Source organism: Ailuropoda melanoleuca, chromosome 20 (genome assembly GCF_002007445.2).
Source record: "Ailuropoda melanoleuca isolate Jingjing chromosome 20, ASM200744v2, whole genome shotgun sequence".
Lineage (NCBI taxonomy): Eukaryota > Metazoa > Chordata > Mammalia > Carnivora > Ursidae > Ailuropoda > Ailuropoda melanoleuca.
This window is the reverse complement of record NC_048237.1, coordinates 14,676,428-14,699,064: the sequence shown is the minus strand read 5'-3', so window position 1 is coordinate 14,699,064 and position 22,637 is coordinate 14,676,428. Positions and strand designations below refer to the sequence as shown.

The 22,637-nt window shown below is 31.6% G+C and overlaps 1 protein-coding gene across 1 annotated transcript in view; it reads right to left on the bottom strand.

Moving 5' to 3' along the window:
• Nucleotides 1-22,637, bottom strand: part of MIPOL1 (mirror-image polydactyly 1) — a 310,557-nt gene that overhangs the window by 228,729 nt on the left and 59,191 nt on the right. The window contains exons 4-6 of the mRNA XM_034648675.1: nt 14,460-14,679; nt 12,678-12,813; nt 11,273-11,378 (exon numbers count right to left, since the gene is read on the bottom strand). Of these exons, the coding sequence (XP_034504566.1) occupies nt 11,273-11,378; nt 12,678-12,813; nt 14,460-14,679 (462 nt within the window). The remainder of the gene's footprint in view (nt 1-11,272; nt 11,379-12,677; nt 12,814-14,459; nt 14,680-22,637) is intronic.

Genomic DNA, 22,637 nt, shown 5'->3' with positions numbered 1-22,637 from the left:
CGAGTCCCACATTGGGCTCCCTGCTCAGTGGGCCGCCTGCTTCTCCCTCTGCCTGCCACTCCCCCTGCTTCTGCTCTCTCTTGTGCTCTTTCTCTCTACCTCTGGCAAACAAACAAACCTTAAAAAAATTTGATAAATAAATAAAAAGAAAAGAAAACATGACCCAAAAGGAGAGACCTATTTCCAAAAAACTTAAGTACATCTGATAAGAAAGCTCAAAAATATTTTATAAGAATACAAAATAGCTTCCAAAAGGGTAAAATTCATCATGGCATCAAATTGCCCGGCATGCAAACAAGCACCAAAATTAGGACCCATAATGAAAAAAAATTAATCAACTGAAACTAATATTTTTGTCAACCAACTAACATAACCCTGTTTTATGCATGTTTCTGTTTAAAGACACTTGTTAAAATATACTATTGATTTACTAACATCGAATCCATAGCCAATGGCACTGCAACTCATGTCTGAACAAAACTTATCTAACACACATATTTTCTCCATAATGCACATCATAGCTTTTTTGTACTCAGAGAGCACTAGATTGTATTTCAGCACTAAACTTGGGGGCTGTCTGAAACAGTGAAATCACGAATAAAAGGCACAAAAATGAAGTAAATCTAACACTAACTAAGCTGCAAAAAGAACACTCATTTACAGTATAAGAGCTGAAACAAGAAGGTAGCGTGTGGCCTTGAATGGGGTTATTTTTGTTTTTCTTTCCTTAGTTTGTTATTTTAGTTATTTTCATTGATTTTTTTAAAGGTAAAATAACATTTCATTCCACAAGATGAATATAAAACCTAAAACTATAAATGTTCTGGGAGAAAACCTCTGTGAATTTAGGTAGGTAAAGCTTTATACACATATATACATACATGTATATATTTTGTTGGCATTCAAAAATTATACATGGGAACTGAAAGAAAAATTTACAACCCATTTTATACTGTTTACTGCACACTATGATGACATAATAATTTGTACAAAATATCACAGTATTCTAGTCCTACGTTTACTGCAGCATTATTTACGAAAGCTGAGATGCAGAAGCAACCCAAGTATCCACTGATAGATAAACGGATAAAGAAGATGTGGTATATATACACAATGCAACATTATTCAGCCACAAAAAAGAATGAAATCTTGCCATTTGTGACAACATAGATGGACCTAGAGGGTATTATGCTGAGTGAAATAAGTCAGAGAAAAACAAATACCATACAATTTCATTTGTATGCAGAATCTAAAAACAAAACAAGAAAAAAAAATCAACAAAACCCAGAAATCGTCCCATTAATATAGAGAATAAACCGGTGCGTGCCAAAGGGGGAGGACATGGGGGAATGGGCAAAATGGGTAAAGGGGAGTGGGAGATACAGGCTTCCCATTATGGAATGGATAAGTCATAAGGATGAAAGATACAGCATAGAGAAAGCAGTCAATAGTATTTAATAGTGTTGTATGGTGATAAATGATAGCCATACTTGAGGTGAACATAGCATAGCACATAGAGTTGTTGAATCACTATGCTGTACACCTGAAACTAATGTAAAATGTGTCAACTATACTGCAATGAGAAAAAAATTTAAGCACTTCTAAAAAAAAAAACCAAACCCACTTCTAATTCGTAGGTCAGAAAGAATAGACACAATGATGCTACACAGTGATCTAAGTAAGATAAACATGTGTGCCATGCTGTGAAATATTTTGACATATCAAAAGGTTAAAATACTAATTACTAAACTTTAAATGCCAACAGGCTTCCTATCACTTCTGTACAGTGTGATGAGATGTTTATAAAGTGACATTTAACGTAAGCTGTATTCTACTTTATATACAATAACAGTTTAATTAAAGTGGTAAGACTACAGTGTCAAGGGCTTTAAGACTAAGTATAGTTATCTCTATGCTTAAACACTTTACACCAATAGCTTATTTGGTACTGTTAGTTAATCAAGAGAAAACATTTTTTTCCCTCTATAATGCTATCAACTCTAAAGAGGTAAATAATGTGTATATTTAAAGGAGATTGCCTTCTGAGTATTTTAAGGTTAAGTTTTAAAGTGCCATAAAACACACACACATAAAATCTGATTACACATTTTACAAATGCTAAGAAGTACTTCCAAAATTAATTTTTAAACATCTATTAGGTTATATGCGAAATTTGATTATGAAAAACCTGATTCTTTCTAGAATTCAGTACTTTTAAAGGATCAATATGCAACTCTCAAACATTTTTAGTAAAGAAAACTTAATTGTAAACACTGAGCTTTTCCAAGGTAGATGACTATTACAAAGTTCACTAGAAAATCAATATAGCATTTTAGTTGGAATTTGCTCATTAAACACCCACAGCTCTAATGCAAATTATGATGGAATGAATAAAGCAAATACGCATGCTTCTTTCTTTTTATTAAATGTAAAATCTACTGTTAATTGCATCTCGTATGTCATACAAACTTTTCTCCTTAACTATTAAATAGAAGCTTTAACAAAAGTCATTAGAGATTCTCTTTCTTTGACTTGAATAAATTTCAATATTTGTTCAGTAAAGGTTCACAGCAGTTAAATTACATTAACAAATATTATTAGCTACTATGTAAGCCAACCAAGTAAAATACTTATATTGTAGGTAAAACAAATCATTGGGTGTTTACAATAATATTTGGATATCTCCATTTTTAAACATGGTTATCAAATATCCGATAATTCTTAGGTAAATTCGAGGAAGATTCAGAGAGGATCACCCCCCCTCAACACCAAATACTCAAATTTGTTTAGTAAGCTAATTGTTTTCTAATATGGGCAAGAGTAAATATGAAGAAGCTGAACCATACTAAGTATGAGTTTATTGAGTCAAGAGAGAGTACATATTTTCTTAGTAGAACCCAAGTCTATTGACAATCCCATATTCTACACTTCTCATACTACTTTTAAAATACAATAGAAGTGAGGCAGTGTATTGGAAAACATTCTAGTTTAAACTCTGGATCATGATTCCCTAAATAACAATTTGGAGGATAGACATTTACCAAGAAAAAGAATACATTTGTTAACATCCTCAAGGTAGTTATATACATAGAAAAGGCTGAACTAAAGCGAAGGAAAAAGATATCAACAGGATTTGAAACATATAAAATAATCACTGATTACAATTCATGTTCCAAAATTCTAGGCAACAAATACAGGTAACAGTTCTATAAAAGACAGGTCTTTATTATATCTGAAAGAATTTCAGATTGTCTGGATATCTACTACTTTACTTGTTAAATGGATTCCTTGCAAATATGCTAGTGTTTTATGAAATCACCACATATATATTCCAGAATCATAAATATTACACTACTGTCTTTTAATTTCCTTAGAAATTATAATTTCTCTCTTTGCATAACTCAGCTACCGTAAATTTAAACATAGATGGTAAATGCCCTACACCAACAAAAAATTAACCAACCTACTCCAAGTAGTTTAATGCTTCTATTTTTTCTTTTACAGACCAGACTATTAAGTTTCTCTAAAAACTGTATTTGAATGTTCAACATTTTATATGATTATTCTGTAAATAACCTTTTCTGATTAAAATAATACAGGCTCATTGTAAAAATATGGAAACAAATATTTTACATAGTCTTGTAACTTTCTGTGTATGCTTCAACAGAATATATTCCTATATTCTTCAAAAATATGAAATAGTACATGGGATTTTATCATTTGGACATGCCGTATTTGATAGAACAAAGATGCTCCTAGTATCAGATTTTACACTGTTCTCCTTTATTCACTATATAGATAATACTGTAATGAACATCTTTGTACACAAATCTCTATGTGTATACATAGCTAAGTACTTGAGGAAAATTCCTAGAAGTATCGTTACTGCATTAAATATCAGCTTCTTAAACTCTTAATACACACTTTCAAATTTTCCTCTGTAAAGTTGCTAATACATTTTACTTATCAATGGTATAGAAACGGTTAAAAATTAATTAGAAACATATACAGATAGTAAGTTTTAGTAGCAAAACTATAAAGAACTTTTTTTTTGCAAAACCCTGAATTCTTATATATATGTACTTAGTACAGAAAACTCAGAGTATGTAAGAGTACTTTCTAAGAATATACTATTTACATTCAAACATTAAAGTATCTGATATTAGAGCTAAAATTGTTAATGTGAAAGAGATAAGCTTATCCCAGAAGTATTAAAACCAGTATCAATTATTTTATGTACTTCTGAAATACAATTTTAAGAGGTACTTAACTTACTTTCTGCATAGAATATCTTCTTTAAATTTTAATTAAATACCAATATGAAAATTCTGTAAAACATAACTGCTATCTAAAGTTTTTCCAAGATCATTTCCTCTTCAGAATTAACTACACATATGGAAAAAAATCTTAAGAATCATTTTCTGAAAAATTTTCTGTTATTCTAATTAGATGATATGCTCTCAACTGCTTGACACCAGGGTAAATTTCATCGTTTACCAGACCTAATTAAATATTTCAATTGTTGGTCATTGTTATGCATAATGCTTTCTTTGTTTACTCAACTTTTTTTTCCCAGAAAAATACAAACTTTCCTAGGGAGACAGCTTACAAAATTGGCCACACTCTACCCTCAAGCATTATTTCACTTGGCACTCATCATAATTAATCCTGATTCACACTCACAGGATTCTGCAGCCAAAGATAATAATAAAATAAACATTCTACCCATCAGTATTTCTAAATGCGATATTTCACAGAATTGGGCTTTTGGTTTTTATCTGAAACAACTGGTCATATTCTTGAGATCCTTTTTCCTTCCAAATTAAAAGATGCTAGGGATATGAAAAAATCGACATGGGGTGGATCAGATGGTTAAGCATCTGCCATTGGCTCTGGTCATGATCTCCAGGTCCTCGGATCAAGCCCTATGTTGGGCTCCCAGCTCAGCGGGGAGTCTCCTTTTCCTTCTCCCTCTCCCTCTGCCTCTTCCCCTGCTTGTGCTCTCTTTCTGTCTCTCTCTCAAATGAATAAATAAAATCTTTAAAAAAATCGACATACATATATATGTATTGCTCCATTATAATACTGTCAATACATTTCAGTATTAAAGGCTATCACATTTTTGTAATGTCTATTATATACACAGAAAAATAGTATTCTAACATGTATTATTTTTTAAAGTAAATATTGTATTATCTTCCTCATATATAAAACTCACTTTTGTTCTTAACCATTAGATGGTCAATATCATCTGAGATATGGTATACAGTAATACCTTTTTTGAAAAGAGAACAGTGTAAATACTTTCTATGACACAACTTTTATTTTTCAATGTTAATTGGTTGTAGTGTCCAAATGTATTTGCTATAATGTTTATATATCTATACTTTAAACATTTATGTGTTAACCTAGAAAAACTTAAGTTGCAAGTTTCATGAATTCTGCATTCTGATGCTTTGGGCAACCACAATTAAACTCTCCTTCCTACCAAAAACAAATGAACACACTCCGTAATAAGAAGAGCTTGACAATATTTTTTTTAATTTATAAAATATCAGTCTAAATTTGGGTGCAGAGAAAAGAATCTATGTTTAAAGAGATAAGCTATAAAAAGCAGATTGAATGCTTGCAGAATCAGTACAGCAAGATAAGCAAATTATGTAGCCACTGAATTATATGTAAAATGTAACTAAGATGGATGGGGAGAGAGAGAGAGAGAGATTTATAAACACAAGACTTAGGAACTAAGGAGTTCTTTTGGCTAAAACCCAATATTGGCCTTATTTCAGTTTAATTGGAAGAGGATCTCAAATTCATCTTCTCCATGAGATATCAGGAACCTGGATTTCTCTTTGTACCAAAGGTTAATAAGAAATGTGTCTGCAAAAGTCAAACAGCATTAAATACCAAAAACTGATTATTATTCTACAGGAGTTGTTCTGTCATTCATAATCTCTCCATGCTCCAACCTTCCACAGCTAATCTTTAATGGATGACATGCAAGAAAGAAAAATAACTAACATATAAAGCAGACACTCTAAAGTGAGCGTTTAAGAAATAGAAAAAATAAGGCTTTTAAAGAAATATATTTTAAATATCACAAAATGACATAAAAAACTAAATATTCTCATGTATAAAATTTAAACATCATCTGTATACTGTAAATGGAATACAGTAATAAAAATTAAGAGACATTACACTACATAATATGCACTGAGCCTATTTAGGAAAACTGAAAAGGTTTAATGGAACAAGTTATTTTTAAATTTCTAACTACATTACTGACCTAAGAGTAAATTAATGGTTGCAACAGGCCATACAATACTACCTGTCACTGCCAAACTCAAAACAAATTTTAAAGTGTTTGTGGTTTAAACATTTTATTTAGATGAAGAGAAATAGTAAAAAAATAGAGAGTCAATGTTTCTGCTGTGCTTCTCTAAAATATCCCCTAGTATTTAAAGGTCATATATGTCTATAATTTTCAAATAATCTTATCCACATGTACAATTTAGTGAGTTAAAACACAGTAAAAAGTCCTAAATAGCTGCAATGAGATAAATTTTTCCCAATATTAACACATAGGGAATGACCTGGTCATTTCAGCTTTTGCTAAGTAAATAAGACCTACTAACTATAAATTTTCCTTTATTTTCTTCTTTGCAAAGATTTAAAAAATAATTTTCATATTTTCAAACTTTTTAAGTAAGGTTAAATCTTAAAATCAAGGGAAATTGAAAACTATGGGGATAAATGAAATAACAATATTTAATAAATTATTTTTAAAAAAGAAATACATATCAATCTTTTGAGAAACAAAACCATATATAAATAGTTACGGAATAGTTACTTATATTAGGTACACTTTGAATATATCCCCTACTAAATCAAGGAGTCTTGAGAAAGCAAGATGATGACATCATCATCTTGAGTGCCTTCTATGGGTTAAGCACTTCATAAACATCACATCACTTAAATGTCACAGCAACCTATAAAATAAGTTTTAACCAAAGCTTAGTGAGGCTGTCACTTACACATGATAAGTGGTAAAAAGATTAGAACAAAGGTCTGAATCCAAAGTCTGAACATTTAACCACTACCTATTTCAATAGTGTATTATGAGTGAAAAGTGACTGCAGTCAAAAAGAAATGTCTGAAGTCCCAAATCTGTCTTATTTGCTGGCGTATACTCAGTGCCTAACACAATGCCTAGTACGTAACGACCCTTCAATAAATATTTGTTTGATTTTTAAAGAAATTAGCTTAGTTCCTATAAAGTGTCTAATAAAAATAGTAGTGATGGTGATGGGAAAAAAGAAGGGGAGGGTATAAGTATCAACCATTTGAAATTTTGATCATAACAGAGGAAACAATTGAGTTTCAAACTCTCATGAGATTACATTAGAATGACAGTGTTCGCATTATGTTAAAACCAACAGGGAAGTAAAGGGAAAGGGCTTAACATTATTTTAACAGTCTACATGAACATTTATTATAGTTATACATTAGATTAAAGCCCAAATCCTTTGTATCCCATTTCTTTTACTTTGGATTCACACTTAAATAAAATATATTTTTAATTAAAAGCCAAACAGAACAAAAATCTTTTCATGACCTCTGATATTATCAAAGATTTAAGAATTTTATAAAGATAGGAATAATCAATACTACTATAAGCTACAACTTACTGAGTATCAGTTACATATTAGGTGCTTTTATACATTATCTATAATCCTTAAAATTATCTGGTAAATTAGTTAATATTCACATCTTACATGGGAGAAGGTAAACCTGAAGAAGCTAATAAGTTATTTGCCCAAAGGCACACAGTAGGTATAAAGTATCAAAGCTGATTCCAAGGTTTTTGGTTTTCCCATTATTTCAATGTGCCTCACAGAGAACTGAGCCCCTTGTTTTATGTGGCTTTGACTATACCAGATTCTTTTTTTCCTTTTTTAAGGATTTTATTTATTTGTCAGAGAGGGAGAGAGAATGCAGGAGCAGGGGGAGCAAGGAGGGAGAAGCAGGCTCCCTGCTGAGCAGGGACCCTGATGCAGGACTCAATCCCAGGACCCTGGGCTCATGACCTGAGCCAAAGGCAGACGCTTAACCAACTGAGCCACCCAGGCGTCCTGACTACACCAGATTCTTATTCTTATATTCAATCAGGTGGGAAGAAAAGATGGACTAATATATACATAAGTTACATAATACACAAAAAGAGAAAAACAAATGTGAAAATCTGAAAGACAAAAAAAAAATGGCATAGGTAAAATGACAAGATTTGATCACAGCCATCATATAAATTTCATAAAACTTTGGTTTATGTGGTCTTTATATATCAAACCTATCACAGGAGTCATTTTAAGATTAGAAAGCAAGCAACTTTTTAAAAAATCCCATCTTTATTGATTAGTAATACTAATCTCTAATAATAGTAGTACTAATAATAAATCTAATCCATACTCATTGTAGAAAACTTGAAAGGGCAGAAAACTTAAATTGCAACATTAATACATCCATTAATACTATCAAAATTTGCCTTTTGTTTTATATAATGTACATGTATAAATATATTTAAGAAAATTATATTTGAATAGTTTTCCCCTAAGTTTCACTTAATGTTGTTGTGAAGATCTTCTCATATCACCAAATATGATTCAGAAATTATTTTTAGTTATTGCATGATGTCTTACAGCATAAACATATCTTAATTTATTTAACCATTCTGTTTGATTGATTTTAATTTTCTGGCTATCATAACTAATACTGATATGAATATTCTTACATATAAATCTTTGTATCATATATTGCAAGGAAATGGCTCCTATTTCCTTCGAGTACTTCATACTTTAATTAACATTTTATTTGAAAAATCTGTAAACATAACATTTTTGTATCTTTTTTGCAATTTCCAATGCTTAGTTTAGTGATGTTTTTGCATGTATTTCTTCTAATGTGGGATATCTTGACTTTTTTAAACATTTATATTCTGCTTAAGTACATTATAATACATAAATCTGTATACATATTTATAATATACTTAACCAAGATCACTTTTTATTTTGAATATGAAAATAAGCAATGATAGAAACAAACATCAATATTTATGATATTTATGTAGATTTTTTTGTTCTCCTTATATGGATTAATATCCTTCCAAATGATACTAAAGAAAACACTTTTCACATGTAATAATATTCCTATAATGTTCCCCTTTCTATTAAGATACTGACATAATTGTTTTTGTTACTGTGTTTTGCATTTTGACTACACTTACTACCAGTCAGGTAGAAAATAAGCTATTTCAGACTGTATGTATGAGAAAATATGAAAAAATCATGAGTGTATCAAAAATCACTTAATGAATTTCTTATAGTTTCAAATCAATGGATTTCTTAAGCAATTCAGTTTTTAAAAATTTTTTTGACATATTAAAATGATGATTCTAACGTCACAAGTACAATATCTTTAATCTTTTTTAAAAGGTAGAACTGAAACATTAAAAAGATACACACTGAAAATTTATACTTAAAAAAAGTATATATTTTAGAGGATTGTCATTTTTGTCATTTTTGTAACTAAGTGGTTGGATGTATCTTTTTTAATTAGATTGCTTTGTTCCACAGAAACTATAGCACTGCTATTTTCATCAATTTAGGAGGATACAAAAAAATACTAAATATTTTTCAAACATTTACTAAAATAATATTGTATCATTAATGAGACATATTCGATTAACAAGAATCATAAAGCAATCAAATTCTTTCCAATTTACGTATGCATGATTCATACTATTTAGTCAAAGGGAAGTCTTAAATATATACAAATAAGTAAATATTTGAAGTACATGATTAGCTGTATCATACAAAAGTTTTAAGAGTAGATAATACAGCTTAATGACTTTTCCCCTCCAAGACATAAATGATCTATGCAGACATATCAATTCATGCTTTTCATCAGTGAAATGGCCTAAACAGCCTAAATCTTATCAAACTCCTGTAAGACACATGCAAAGTCGTATTGTGACGCAAACACCTTCAAAACACATGTACTTCTTATAATACCTTCCTAGCAATTAGTATATACGTATTTGATTATAAAAAACCAAGACACTTCTAAATTGTCCCAAATTTATATCTGAATTAATCATTTTTAACATACTGTTAATTGTCCTTAAAATATATTAGCCTCGTATTTCTCCACTAAATAAGAAACAAAACATTCATGGTAGTTTAACATTAACAGAAAAGCAACCATTTGTTATTTTAGCTGGAGTACTTATTTAAGGTAATTTTGGTTATATTTTCATAGTGATGTTTAGTTCTATTTTGCATAGTAATATTTTAAAGACAGGCTATACCTGTCTCTAACCTAAAATACCAGAATTCTTCCATATATGCAACCAGCTTCATGTAGCTCATAAAATATGATTGTAACTCCAAACTAATCACAAAATACAATTTTTTCTTAAAATCATTCCAATTGATACAAAAACGTTAAAATAAGTAACCTTTAAAATGCCTCTGCATGTTAATTTCTATTATACTACAAGATTTCTATCCTTAACATAAAACAGTGTGAGGAAGAGAGTCACAGACTATTGAGAATCATCTGATCTTATCTGTAACATATCACAGATGCATTAAAAAAATTTCTCCTTGCAAAGACCTGTGAGTAAAGATAGACTACAAAACATATTTAAGGTAGTCATTTATAATCTTAAACTCTGGCAACCTTTCATTTTAATCTTCTCAGTGAAAATATTATCTCCATTATCATCCACATCATCAGATGAAAATTTATTAATTGCACAAAACAGATTTTTGAATCAAATGTAGGTTTCCATTGGCAATGAATATATGACTAGCTTCACACAGAAGAGAAGTATTTCCTCTCAACGAGCTAAAACAATAAGTGGTATTTGAACTGCTGGTTGAAAGGTAGAGGCACTGGTAATCATTATTTCCCCTTGTTTGTTCAGGCCCTTCCAACAAAACAAACAACCTTTTTGTGATTGGATTGACATGGTGTTAACAATGCATTTAATGCCCAAATCAGTATGAATACAGGTAAAGCTCTCACTAATACCAGTACCAGGATGTTAAAGCCACCTATTTTCTATGCAGCCAAAAAAAAAAAAAAAAAAAAAAAAAGACAGAGCCTCCCCTCCTTTGGCAAATAAGCCAGTATGCTAGTATTCACCAAGCCAATCATATAATAACCTTGTGTATGATTCTTAAGACCATATATTAATACTCATCTACCGTACCTGCTGTCTTTTCAGCAATATGAGCTTCTGTTGCTTTCTCCTGGAGTTCCAGCTTAACCTTTAGTTTTCTCTGTTCCTTATCTTCTTTAGTCAATTTTTCTTGAAGCTAAAACACATTGAAAAGACACAGATTGTTATTTGACCAATTTCTTGCAGAAATATAATTAATCCCAAACTAGAAATTACTTTTTTCTAAGCCCTTCTATATTACATTTAACTGCCTAAATACATAACTCTGGGGGGGGATCCCCACAATATTTAAAATTTTAAGATATTTCATAAAGTAATAATTACCTATAATGATACAGAAATTATAAAAACATTTTGATATACACTTAATTTGTATGTGTGCATATAGGCAAATGAAATTAAAGAAGAAATGACATAATTATTAAAAATAACTACTGCAAAAAGCAATCTGATCTGTTCAAAAGACTTGGAAGGCACTATCCTAATAAAATAATGGACAGTACAGCTTTACAGCTTTTCTTAGTAATTCTAATATTTTGAAACAAAATTAATTAAGATAATAATCTTAATATGTAAAACAAATCTCCTTTGAGAATGCTATCCCATCATATTCCATTTAAATTGGCACTGGCACCTGATTTGTAATTGGCATGTAATAAATAACAGCTAAATGAAAATACAGAAAATATCTCCTACTTTCATACAGAACTCCTCAACAGTTTTTTTTGTTTTTTTTTTTTTAATTTCTCCCTTGGCTTTTGTCATTTGTGTTGTTTTCCATCAGGCATGATCAAGGTCAAAAAACTAGAATATTAAAATCAGAAAGGTATGTAGAGGTATGCAGAGGTTAAAAAAAACCGAAGGCACAGAATATGAACATTATTTAATAACATTATTTAAAGCTCAAAGAAATGTAACTAGAAAGAGTCAGGAAAGATAAAATGTGACATGACAAATTGGATTGGACAAAATGCAGCAGTATATAACACAAGGAATGTGACAATATTGCCAAGCCTTAAGACTTTAAAATTTAATTACGATGTGAAATACAGGGCACCGATACTAATAAAAAAAGAAAAAGTTAAGTAACACGAAATCAGTACATTGTATTTCTCACTTTCCATAATACTGAAGTAAACTTTTACTACAGTAAAACTTGAGTCTTTTTTTTAGGTACCTACTCTGGGTACCATAGATTTATGAAAAAGGAAGTGATATCACACGCCAGCCAGGGAGGAAATTAAAGAAATTGCTTTATATAGCCAATGTCTCACCTCAGTCATACTCTGATGGCATGGTATGGCAACAACATATAGCCATACCATTAAATGATGAAAGTACAGTATGAAACTGAATTATGATGGGCAACAAAGCAAACTTAGAAGGTCAACAGCTAAACGCACACCATACAATTATCAGACTTTCTATATTGTACCTTTTTATTGCTTGCTCTGAGAATGTCCAATTCTTTTAGAAGAAATGCTATTTTCTTCTCTTTATCTAAGTCTGAAGTAACTTGACAAGGGATCATACACTCACAATGCAAATCATTAGCTCTATGTTCCATAATGCTGTAATAAAAAAAAAACTGTTAAACAATATACACATATGACTTCTACTATAAAGGATCCATAAATTTTACAGTGCAAATGAGAGAGACAAATTTAATTTTAACAAAAAATATGTAAAGTTATTTAATTTTAAATTTCTCTTGTTATGCACTGTTAAGAAAATACTATAGATCAAAAAGAATAAATACATCAATTTCACAGAGGTACTAATCTATCAACTAAGAGAGTAAAAGCATTTTACTGCTTTTACTGTGGAAAGCATTTAGTAACTTTTACAGAGATTCATGGTTCAGCACACTTAAAGAATTCAGGTTTTAAGGGTTGTGAATAATTCTATTTATACTTTTGGTCAGGAGTCTGGAAACGTATCTCACTTTTTGGAAAATGGGAACAACAATCATACTTTTTTCATTTGGGTAGACAGAATATCATTTTTTCATTATTAAACTCAAAACAAATTAAAAATGAAAACCTATTCCTGTGACATTTAATGGTAAATTTTTTTTTTTATATTTTATATGCTATTTGAGAACAGTATCGACTTGTTAGCAAGCAGTATAAAGGAGGGAAGGGAGAAGAGATGGACCATTTTTTGAAGGCATTATATTAAAGTTGTAAACATAGATAAATCTTAGAGTTTCTAGGAAATTAAGCAGTGAGGTATGGGACAGTCAGTGCAGTTCTACCTACTATGTATTTCTTCTGTTGCAATCATATTAGATATTTAATATTCTGGCTTTAGCCCAATCTCTACTATTTATTTGTCCCATGCGGTTATAAAATGTTTATCACTTCTTCATTCATCCCTACTCCAATCCCCCAAAAGTATATTCCAAATCTGCACTTTAGTAATGATATAACTGTTTGCCAAGAAGTAGGACCACATTAATATATATCTACTATATTATATATTAATGTTCCTATTAATATATCTACTGAATAATTTTTTAAATATTTTACTTACTTAGCTGTTCTTATGCAAAACTGTTAAAATATATTAAATAAGATTTTGTTTGGACTGAATATATAATTAGTCATTGAAATTTTTGTAATTCTGCAGTATTTTCAAAATATATGACTAATTATCAAAGTACTTTAATCCCATAAAGGCAAAAGTCACAGGTGTCACAAACTCAAATTCTTCCTGGGATAAGCGGTAAGGTGAATGTTAAAAACTGCGGAATGGGAAATAATAAGGAAGACAAATGGGAGAGAGCACAGGGCCTTTCTAGAAGCATTCAAATTCATTTAAACAAAAAATCATGCTAACCAAAACCAAAACACATCTTTGGGTTTGTTTTGTCCTAGAGCTGCCAGTTTTGGGCTCTGATGAATAATTTCCCATTTATATCACCTTAACAGTTACTTCCAGATCAAAAATGAAAGGACACAGAAAATAATATTCAACTTTGCCTAAACTTTTAAACTCACCTTGTGCTTTTTCACTTAGCAATCTACATGCATCACACCAATGTTAAGAAAACAGTAGAAAACTCTGGTAGATTGCCCAAATCCCAATAAGTTAATGATATATCCAATTTAGCCCAAGCCAAAAAGAAAGGGAGGGATGAGTGAAGGAAGGAGGAAGGGAAGAAGAAAGAGTTCTCTCAATCTTATTTTCTAAATTTAAGGCTGCCAGCACTCACTTGGATTTTTTAGTAGTGCAGTCAGCTGTCTTATCACCTGGATAAGGAAAATTCATTGATCTCTGCCCTGGGAGTTCTGTGTCCTCATGGGTGGCTTCATTACCTAACTCATTGGCTTTCTGATGCATGCCTTCCTTAGAATTCACTGTTGGTTGTTCATCCGGCTCTGTACTTTTATTTCTCCCTCTAGTTTCTTGTTCAAGATAACTATGGGCTATCTCTGTATTTAAAACAAAACAAAAACAAATGATATGTGAAATACCATAGCTACATATTAAATCATTCAAATGAATATTTTTGTGGAAATAGGTGCTCTCATAGCTTTAAACATGTACTTACTAGTCTTACTCCTATTGTAATCAGCTAAGCCTGTATGTACAGTATTGTTTTTCCACTTCTGGTAGGTATTTAGGGCAAAGGTTTACAACCTTAACTGCAGGTTGAAACAACCTGAGGAGTTTCTGGAAATCCTTAGCCCAGAACACATCTTATACTAATTAAATCAAAATCTATCAGAGCATCCAAATAACTCCAGCATACAATCAAAGCTGAGAAACACTGATGTAAGCATTATTTTCTAGATTTCTTTTCTAGATTTCAAAAAATAGGATGCAATAAGTTAATGATTATAGGGAAGTGATACTGTGCATGAAACTCTGGTATCAGACAGCCTGGGTTGGAATTCCAGCTTTGCCAAGTGCATTACTTTGGTCAAGTTACTTACCCATCCAAGCCTAGGTTTCTTGTTTGTAAAATGAGAACATAATAGCACTTTTACTTGAGTTATTCTGATGATTAACTGGGGATATACATGCAAAGTACTTGGCTCTTTGACCTGTTTTTCCGTTATGCACACTACCATTATCTTACCACTATGTACAACTTGTCCCATATTTTTACCTCAGTATTTCTAGGTCTAGTTCAGCATCTTTCTCCTTTCAGTTTTTTTATCCCTAACCTCCTAGTGTTTACTTTACTTCATCCCTGGTATCTATACTTCGTATCTGCCTACTATATTTATAGCTCTCTTTCTTACTTCAGCTTACTGACTATCAAGTTTTATGATCTGCTGAACTTTTGATAAATCAGCACCTTTTCACTTGGTATTGTCCTGTCTTCTCCAAACTCAGAGCAGATGTGTGATCTTCCCAATAAAAGGACCCTTTGCAGATTCCTCCTGGATTATAGTAATTATAATCCCTTATAGTATTATTAAAATAAATTCAGCAAGTCCTAATGTACTTCTGGATTTGAATTCTAAATGTTTAATATTTTTGAAGAATTCTAGATGTTTCTAATCTTGGTTTGTACTAAGAGATTTTAGATTCCCAACTGTAACTGTTTACCAGACATTTGGAGCATCCTCTGCAAATCAGACTATCCACACTCTTCTACTGAGAATTTAATTTTACATTAGGGTAACAAGGCTGATTTATAAAATTTTTCTTTCATCTATGTTTTTGACCAACTATTATAGTAAATGTTGCTTAAATCCTCTCTCAATGCTTTTCTACTTTGCTATGTTGAATTATCCTATGTCAGAATTCAACCTCTGTATAGAAAGTTTGACCCCTCTAATTAAACTATTTATTCATTCATTTAATAATCCATGGAAAACCTCCAATGTGATATGCTGTAAGAAAGTACTAGGAAAAACAAAGACAAGTGGGAAACAGACTCTCCCTTCAAGGACTCTGTAGTACAGTGAGGAAAGCAAACTGGTCTAATGATTTCAATACAGTGTAAAAGGACTACACTAGGGCTGTAGAGACCAAATATAAAACACACTAGACATAGTGATGCTCAACTAGAAGACTCTGGGAAGATTTCACAAAGGCATTTGTTCCTATAAAAGACAAGCAGGGATGTGCAAAGCAATCAACTACCAAAGAGCAAAGAGTTCGAGTTAGATGATGTAAAGAAAAAGTTGACAGACTGTAAGAATAAAAGAACAGGAAGAGCAAGCATGGTACAAAGAAGGAATAACTTTTGGAAAAACACAGACACTTCTTGTATGTCTTTCTTGAAATGACAAGAGGTTATAGTGAGGGAGTACAAATTTCTAAAATGAGTAATATGTAGGACAGAGTCCAAGATGTGGTTCATCTGGGAATGGGTTGGTGAAACACACTGATGATGAAGGTACTTGGAGAGGAAGAAATCAAGGAATCAGGGTACTAAAAGTATCACCTATTGAGATATGAAAATCATTCAGAAAAATGGCAAGAAAAGAAAGGAGAAAGGAGAGTCAAAACTTCACTGACTACAGGAACATGATGAAGACAGAGACAGATGAAAGAACTGACAGGAACTGATTGTAGTAAGTCATTTCTTTTTATCTTTTTACTTTGAAATAATTTCAGTCTTATAAAAAAGTTGCAAAACCAGTACAAAGAATTCCTATATACTGGGTGAAGGCACCCAGATTCACCAGATGTTAACATTTTACTGCATTTTCTTTATTATTCATTCTCTCCAAATCTATCTACCTGTCTACCTACACGTTATTTTTTTTTCATAACATTTGAGAACAACATACAGGCATGGTGCACTCTGACTTTTCAAGTCAAATTTTAAGATACTGCTCTATCATATTGCATTTTGCCAAGTTTTCTTTACCTTTTTCAAAGCCTGACTTAAATTCAATTTCTGAGTTGGTACCGTCTCCAACCAAGAGAAGATGATAGCATTTAATGACTCTAACTCAGTTTTCAGTTATTTTCTCTAAACTCTCCAGCCCAGAAGAAAGAGCATATGAAGTGATAATGGGGTGAAGCTACTAAAAGCTTTGGTTGAGCTCTTTGGATTGTCCCATCACCTGAAAAGGCATTGCATATAGAAATAGAAGTATATAAGGCAATACAATGCAACAAAAAGGGAAGTTATAGGTCTGTTTTGCACACTAGTCAATCAGAAAGATAAATGTTTAAAAGGAAAAAACAATTCAAATTCTTATCTCTAGGCAGATAAAGCTTAAAACTAAAATTATTCTATTAATTCCTCTTTCACATGGTTTAAAATGGAAACTCTATAACCTTCTTTAGTAATCTGCTCCAGTGTTTAATCAATGTCCTTGTTAACTGTTCCATCATTATGATGAACAGAATAAATACTATATATTTCTCCATATGGACTTAGAGAATAAATTATTAATCTCTCCTCATACTTCAAAATACTCTGAAGTCTTTCTTTCCTAAGAGTTAAATGACAGGGAATTTTTAGAACTATATTAATTCCTTTATTTACTTTATTTGCTCTTCTGTGAGCACACTGTATTACTGGACATGAGAATTTGACCACGTCAAACCAAATATATTTCCCAATTTTTGCTATTAATATCTTATGCTATTGCTACCACATCAGCTTATCCTATGGCCATTTGAAAATGATGTTATAGAGGATTACTACTAGGTATTCCTCAAATTGCTACTGCTAGAGATGGTCTGGGCAAAATGGGTGGCTTTCATAAAGATTTGGGGAATCTTAATACTTAATATATGTGCCTTGGCTACCCACATGTGTTTGAAGACCCTGTGTCACTCTAGTGACTTTCATGCTGTTTCCAATGGACCATTTTCATGATCTAAAAAATTCTCTTTACTTCTGTAGGTATCAGTATTGTCAACTATCTCAACGCTAGCATTGTTATTAAATTCTCAATTCCTTAGTCTAGAAAAATTACATTATACCATTTCCTACCCTAGGAAAGAAAGCTTTAGGATCCCCTCTGAGTTCAATTCTCCAGACAACTGTACATTAGTTAATGTATAATACACTCAGTTAAACTGATGCTACTCAACAAATCAAGACTCATGGCCAAAAATAACTGTTATTTCCCAACTATTACACAGAAGTGACAAGGTGGCTAGAATCAAATCAGGATTCTTAAAGGCTGGGAAATTCTGTTCTGTCTGGCTTTGTAAATAGTTTGTGACAACTGGTATCTGTGTAAACGGATTTGATGGTCCCCTGGGGGGGGGGTCAATACTGTTTACAGAGCTGTTTCTTCAGAGTGGTTGAGCTAGAACTGCCTCTAGGGATCCTACCAGGGTTACTCAGAATAGCAACATGCCAGCTACCTGAGAGCTCAGGGACAGAAAAGAAAAAGGGGAATAGAAATACTATAGGCAAGTACATTCAAATAAATGGATCTCTTGCACCTTCGGATGCGGGTGCTACTTAGGGGCATTTATATCTAAAATGAACCATAAAGGAGGCAATTTGTTAATGTGTTCTCTGACGCTTACTCATATAATTGGTCACCACTTCTTTAAACTCTTTTTTTGGAGAGGAAAGATGATTTCTTATACTATAGCATATGATTTTATAAGTATAAAAAGAACAAAAATCTCATGTTTATTGCTTTCTTTTGTATTTTGTCTATTACATTATGTAACAGCATCAAAATATGACACATTTTTTGCTACTATAGAAGACTGTAAATTTAATATGATGTTGTAATTTCTAAGGTAGTCCCATATTTTAAACAAAAGATATTGTCTTTTTTCAATGGTTAAGGATTTCTCTAAGTGAACATTAGTTTTAACATAACCAGAACAACAGTATCAGTTAGTGGCCCCAAATAACTTCTGCCAACTCCTTAAGTAAGTTAAGTGTAGGTTATCTGTGTGTGTGTGTGTGTGTGTGTGTGTACAAATACTATTTATTTCCTTTACTAAATAATGCTGTTTCCTTTTTTATGCAGGGAAGGGTTAGATGCATACGTGGGCTTCCCTGCCCCCTGCCAAACATAAAAGAAAAAGACATCAGAAACTTGTGCCATATTAGAGTGGTCTCACCTACTATGAGTGTGTACAAGAGAAAAGTTTAGACCTTCCAAGTAGAAAACTGGTGTATTTAGATCTTCCAAGCCAAACCACAGTGCATGGACTAAAGACAAACAGCAGGGTTTGAATTCTGGCTCCACCAAATAGCTGTTTGACCTTTAGCAAATTACTTAACCTCATTAACGTCCCTACCAATAAAAGTTCATAATAACAGCACCTATCTCAAAAGGTTGTTATGAGGATTAAATTATTCAAATTATATAGCCTCTTGGAAAAGTGTCAGCACAGAGTACACACTCAATAAATGTTAGGTATGATTATCACAAAATTCTGCTTGCCAAAAAGCAGATTTTTTAAAGCAAAAGATTTTTAAATTAAAATATAAGAAGAATAAAAAAATATAATTTAAAATTTCGTATTAAAATATCCAAAGACATGGATATAAAAATAAATACAATGCTAGCTCATTCAATGAGAAACATACAAAAAAGAGAAAATATTTAAAGAGGTTAAAACTTGTAGTTAACACATAATGGTTTAATAAAGCACATATCAGATTACAAAAGTAGTAAGTTACAGAAGTAATAGGACTTCAAAATTTAGAAATCCAGACACTAGGAAAAGATCCTGAAAGAAATTCATTGCACAGAAAGAAAATTTAATAGTATATTTCTGTAGATTCAATTCCATAGCAAGAAAATAAGAAATTTAAATAGCCTGTTTCTGCAACAGAATTTAAGCCTTCACTATCCTGGCACGATATTAGATATAATCAGGACTCTAGTTAGTAGTGCACAGGCACTTATCCTTCAGAGATTCTAAATTGGGAGTCACAAGAAATTAGGTAACTTCTGGATCTCTGGCTTAAAAAAATGCAAACTTGCTACTTGGATACTGTATACTCTCTCAGGTTTTAATACATTTTGGCTTGAATAGCAATAAGAAGAAAAAAGAAAGAACTATAACTTTCATTTTCATTGGTCTACAAATACATTGCCCACATTTCAAGTGCTCACAGCCACACATAGCCAGTGGCTACCATGTTGGAAAGCACAGATACAAAGTCTTACGTAGTTTTAATAAAGGCGTAATATATATAATGAGGAGAAGTCAAAAATATATCAGAGGCAGAGGCAGAATATAGCTATCGGATATTGAAGTAAGATTTTATAAAGGTTTATAAAGTTGGAAAATCATGAAACCTACTAATATCACATAATTTATTCACTTGCACATGAAGGTTCAACATTCAAAATAAACTACATCTTTTACATTCCTATACGTGGTTGCATATTTAGAACACCATATCAAAAAGAAGTGGTGAGGTTATTTCATCTTTGATTAAGACAAATGATGACTTAGTGTACTATATTTCAAATTATTTACTGGCTAGCCATGAAAATTATTTTACTGGAATTTTGTTATTTTATTATGAATAATCTATTGTAAGAGGTGGTACTACACCAAATTTTAAAAAGTGTTTGTTTTACCAAATTTAAGTAGTCAGGAACATATCAATATTCATTCTATTGGGGAAGAGATCAGATTTCTGTGTAAGAACTAAGTTCTATTATAATGTTTCAGATTCTAAATTTTAACATCCTTCATTGTATGAAGACCATGAACACAGTATAATAGTGTAATCCCCTAAAGCTTAGGCTACCTAATTAACTCATGAACATATCACATAAATTAAAGCTCTGTAAAACTTGTATCATCCTATTTAAACCATTACAAATATTATCTAGGTTGAAATAATTGTGAAAACTGTCCTAAAATTTTATTAACTAACATGAGCAGTCTTTCTTTTTTGCCTCAGGGATATGAATTATTTGGCTACCTACTATACATTTCTAACCCTTTCGGCCTTTCTCAATTTGTGTTAAATAATTTATATAAAGTAATTAAAAATACGAACGAACTACGTTAGGTCTTAAATTTCCACAACTGCAAGTAAAACAGATTTCATAATTATCTATTTTTTGTTTGTTAAGTATGAACACATACCGACCGTCCATGAATTCAACAATTTCGTAGATCACTTACGGACCCTAACTTTTCCAATGATAAATATAAAGAGAAAAAAACAGATTTTCTTCATTTGTGCCTTTCATTTTATTTAAGAGCAGTTTTAGATTTGAAAAACAAAACAGAAGAATCACCAGTCAGACACTAAGTGGAAATCACTGAAACACAATGTTAGTTCTAATGGATGGATGATTGTGTTTGGTCTTTTGAAACTTTGAAGTATAGGTAAGTCTTGATCACACAAATTAATAAATCCTAAAGCTGGAGTTAACAATAACCATTACACCCAAATTCTGCAGCTTAGCCCAGCCAATTTTTCAAAAGGTCAGGTTGTGAACTGGAGAAGATCAGGGAGGTCCACCGCATAGCTTTGTTGCCAGGCATCTCTCCTCTGGATTGTTGCAGGCATTTATTAGTATTCGTCAGCGGACTCAACAGAGCAAACAAGAAATTCAAGCACGAATAATAAAATGAAATGCTGCTATATAACCCTTTGTCATTCAGCAAATATGGGACTTTTTAGCTACATTGTTCCTAAACCTGGGTTACTACTTTAATTTTTCTCCACAGTGCTGACTGAATGAGTATGCATGTGTGTTAAATGCAGAGCTCCCCTAACAACTGCAGGACTGCCATTTAATCTGTTGGTAGATGGACCATTTCCTGTGGGAACCCTAGCTATGATTTCCAGATCCACCAAATAAATCTCAGATTAAGATTCCAAATGAAACCTGCCTTTGGCAGATAAAAAATGTCAAGATGGATATAAACAGTAAAATTATAAATTATCTAGGTGTTGCATGACAAACCAATGTTCAATTTTTTTTGTTGACATGTGCCCAGATATCAAAACTATATGAGACATTCATCAAATGTCACACTTTCATAATATTGGAGGCATCATTAAAACTGTTTGACTAAGGACCTCAAAGTGTTTAAGCAGTAGCTCAAAAGTATATTTGTGCAAAGTAGAAGAATAAATTTACATATCAGCAGCAGCTCATAAGGGATGGGTAAATATTCTGTTTATCTCTCATTGTAATTCAGGTTACTTTAAATACAAGGTTTTAGGAAATCATTATACTCTATATGGCATCATTACATAACTTTCTATGCAAATGATGTGTGTTTTATTCAAATTTACCATTTGTTTCTCCAGGAAAAAAAAAAAAAGCATAAAAGGAAAAGGTAGGGACTCCCATTTCATCAATCAACCATGACTACTATACTCTGCCTTGTTAGTTATACTACAGTACCATCAGCCCCATTTTAGAGTTAACATTTGTGAACTTTAAAAAAAAAGCACTAAATATCTGAGGCAAAAAAAACAAAAAGCCTGAGAAAAGTAAAAAAAAAAAAAAAA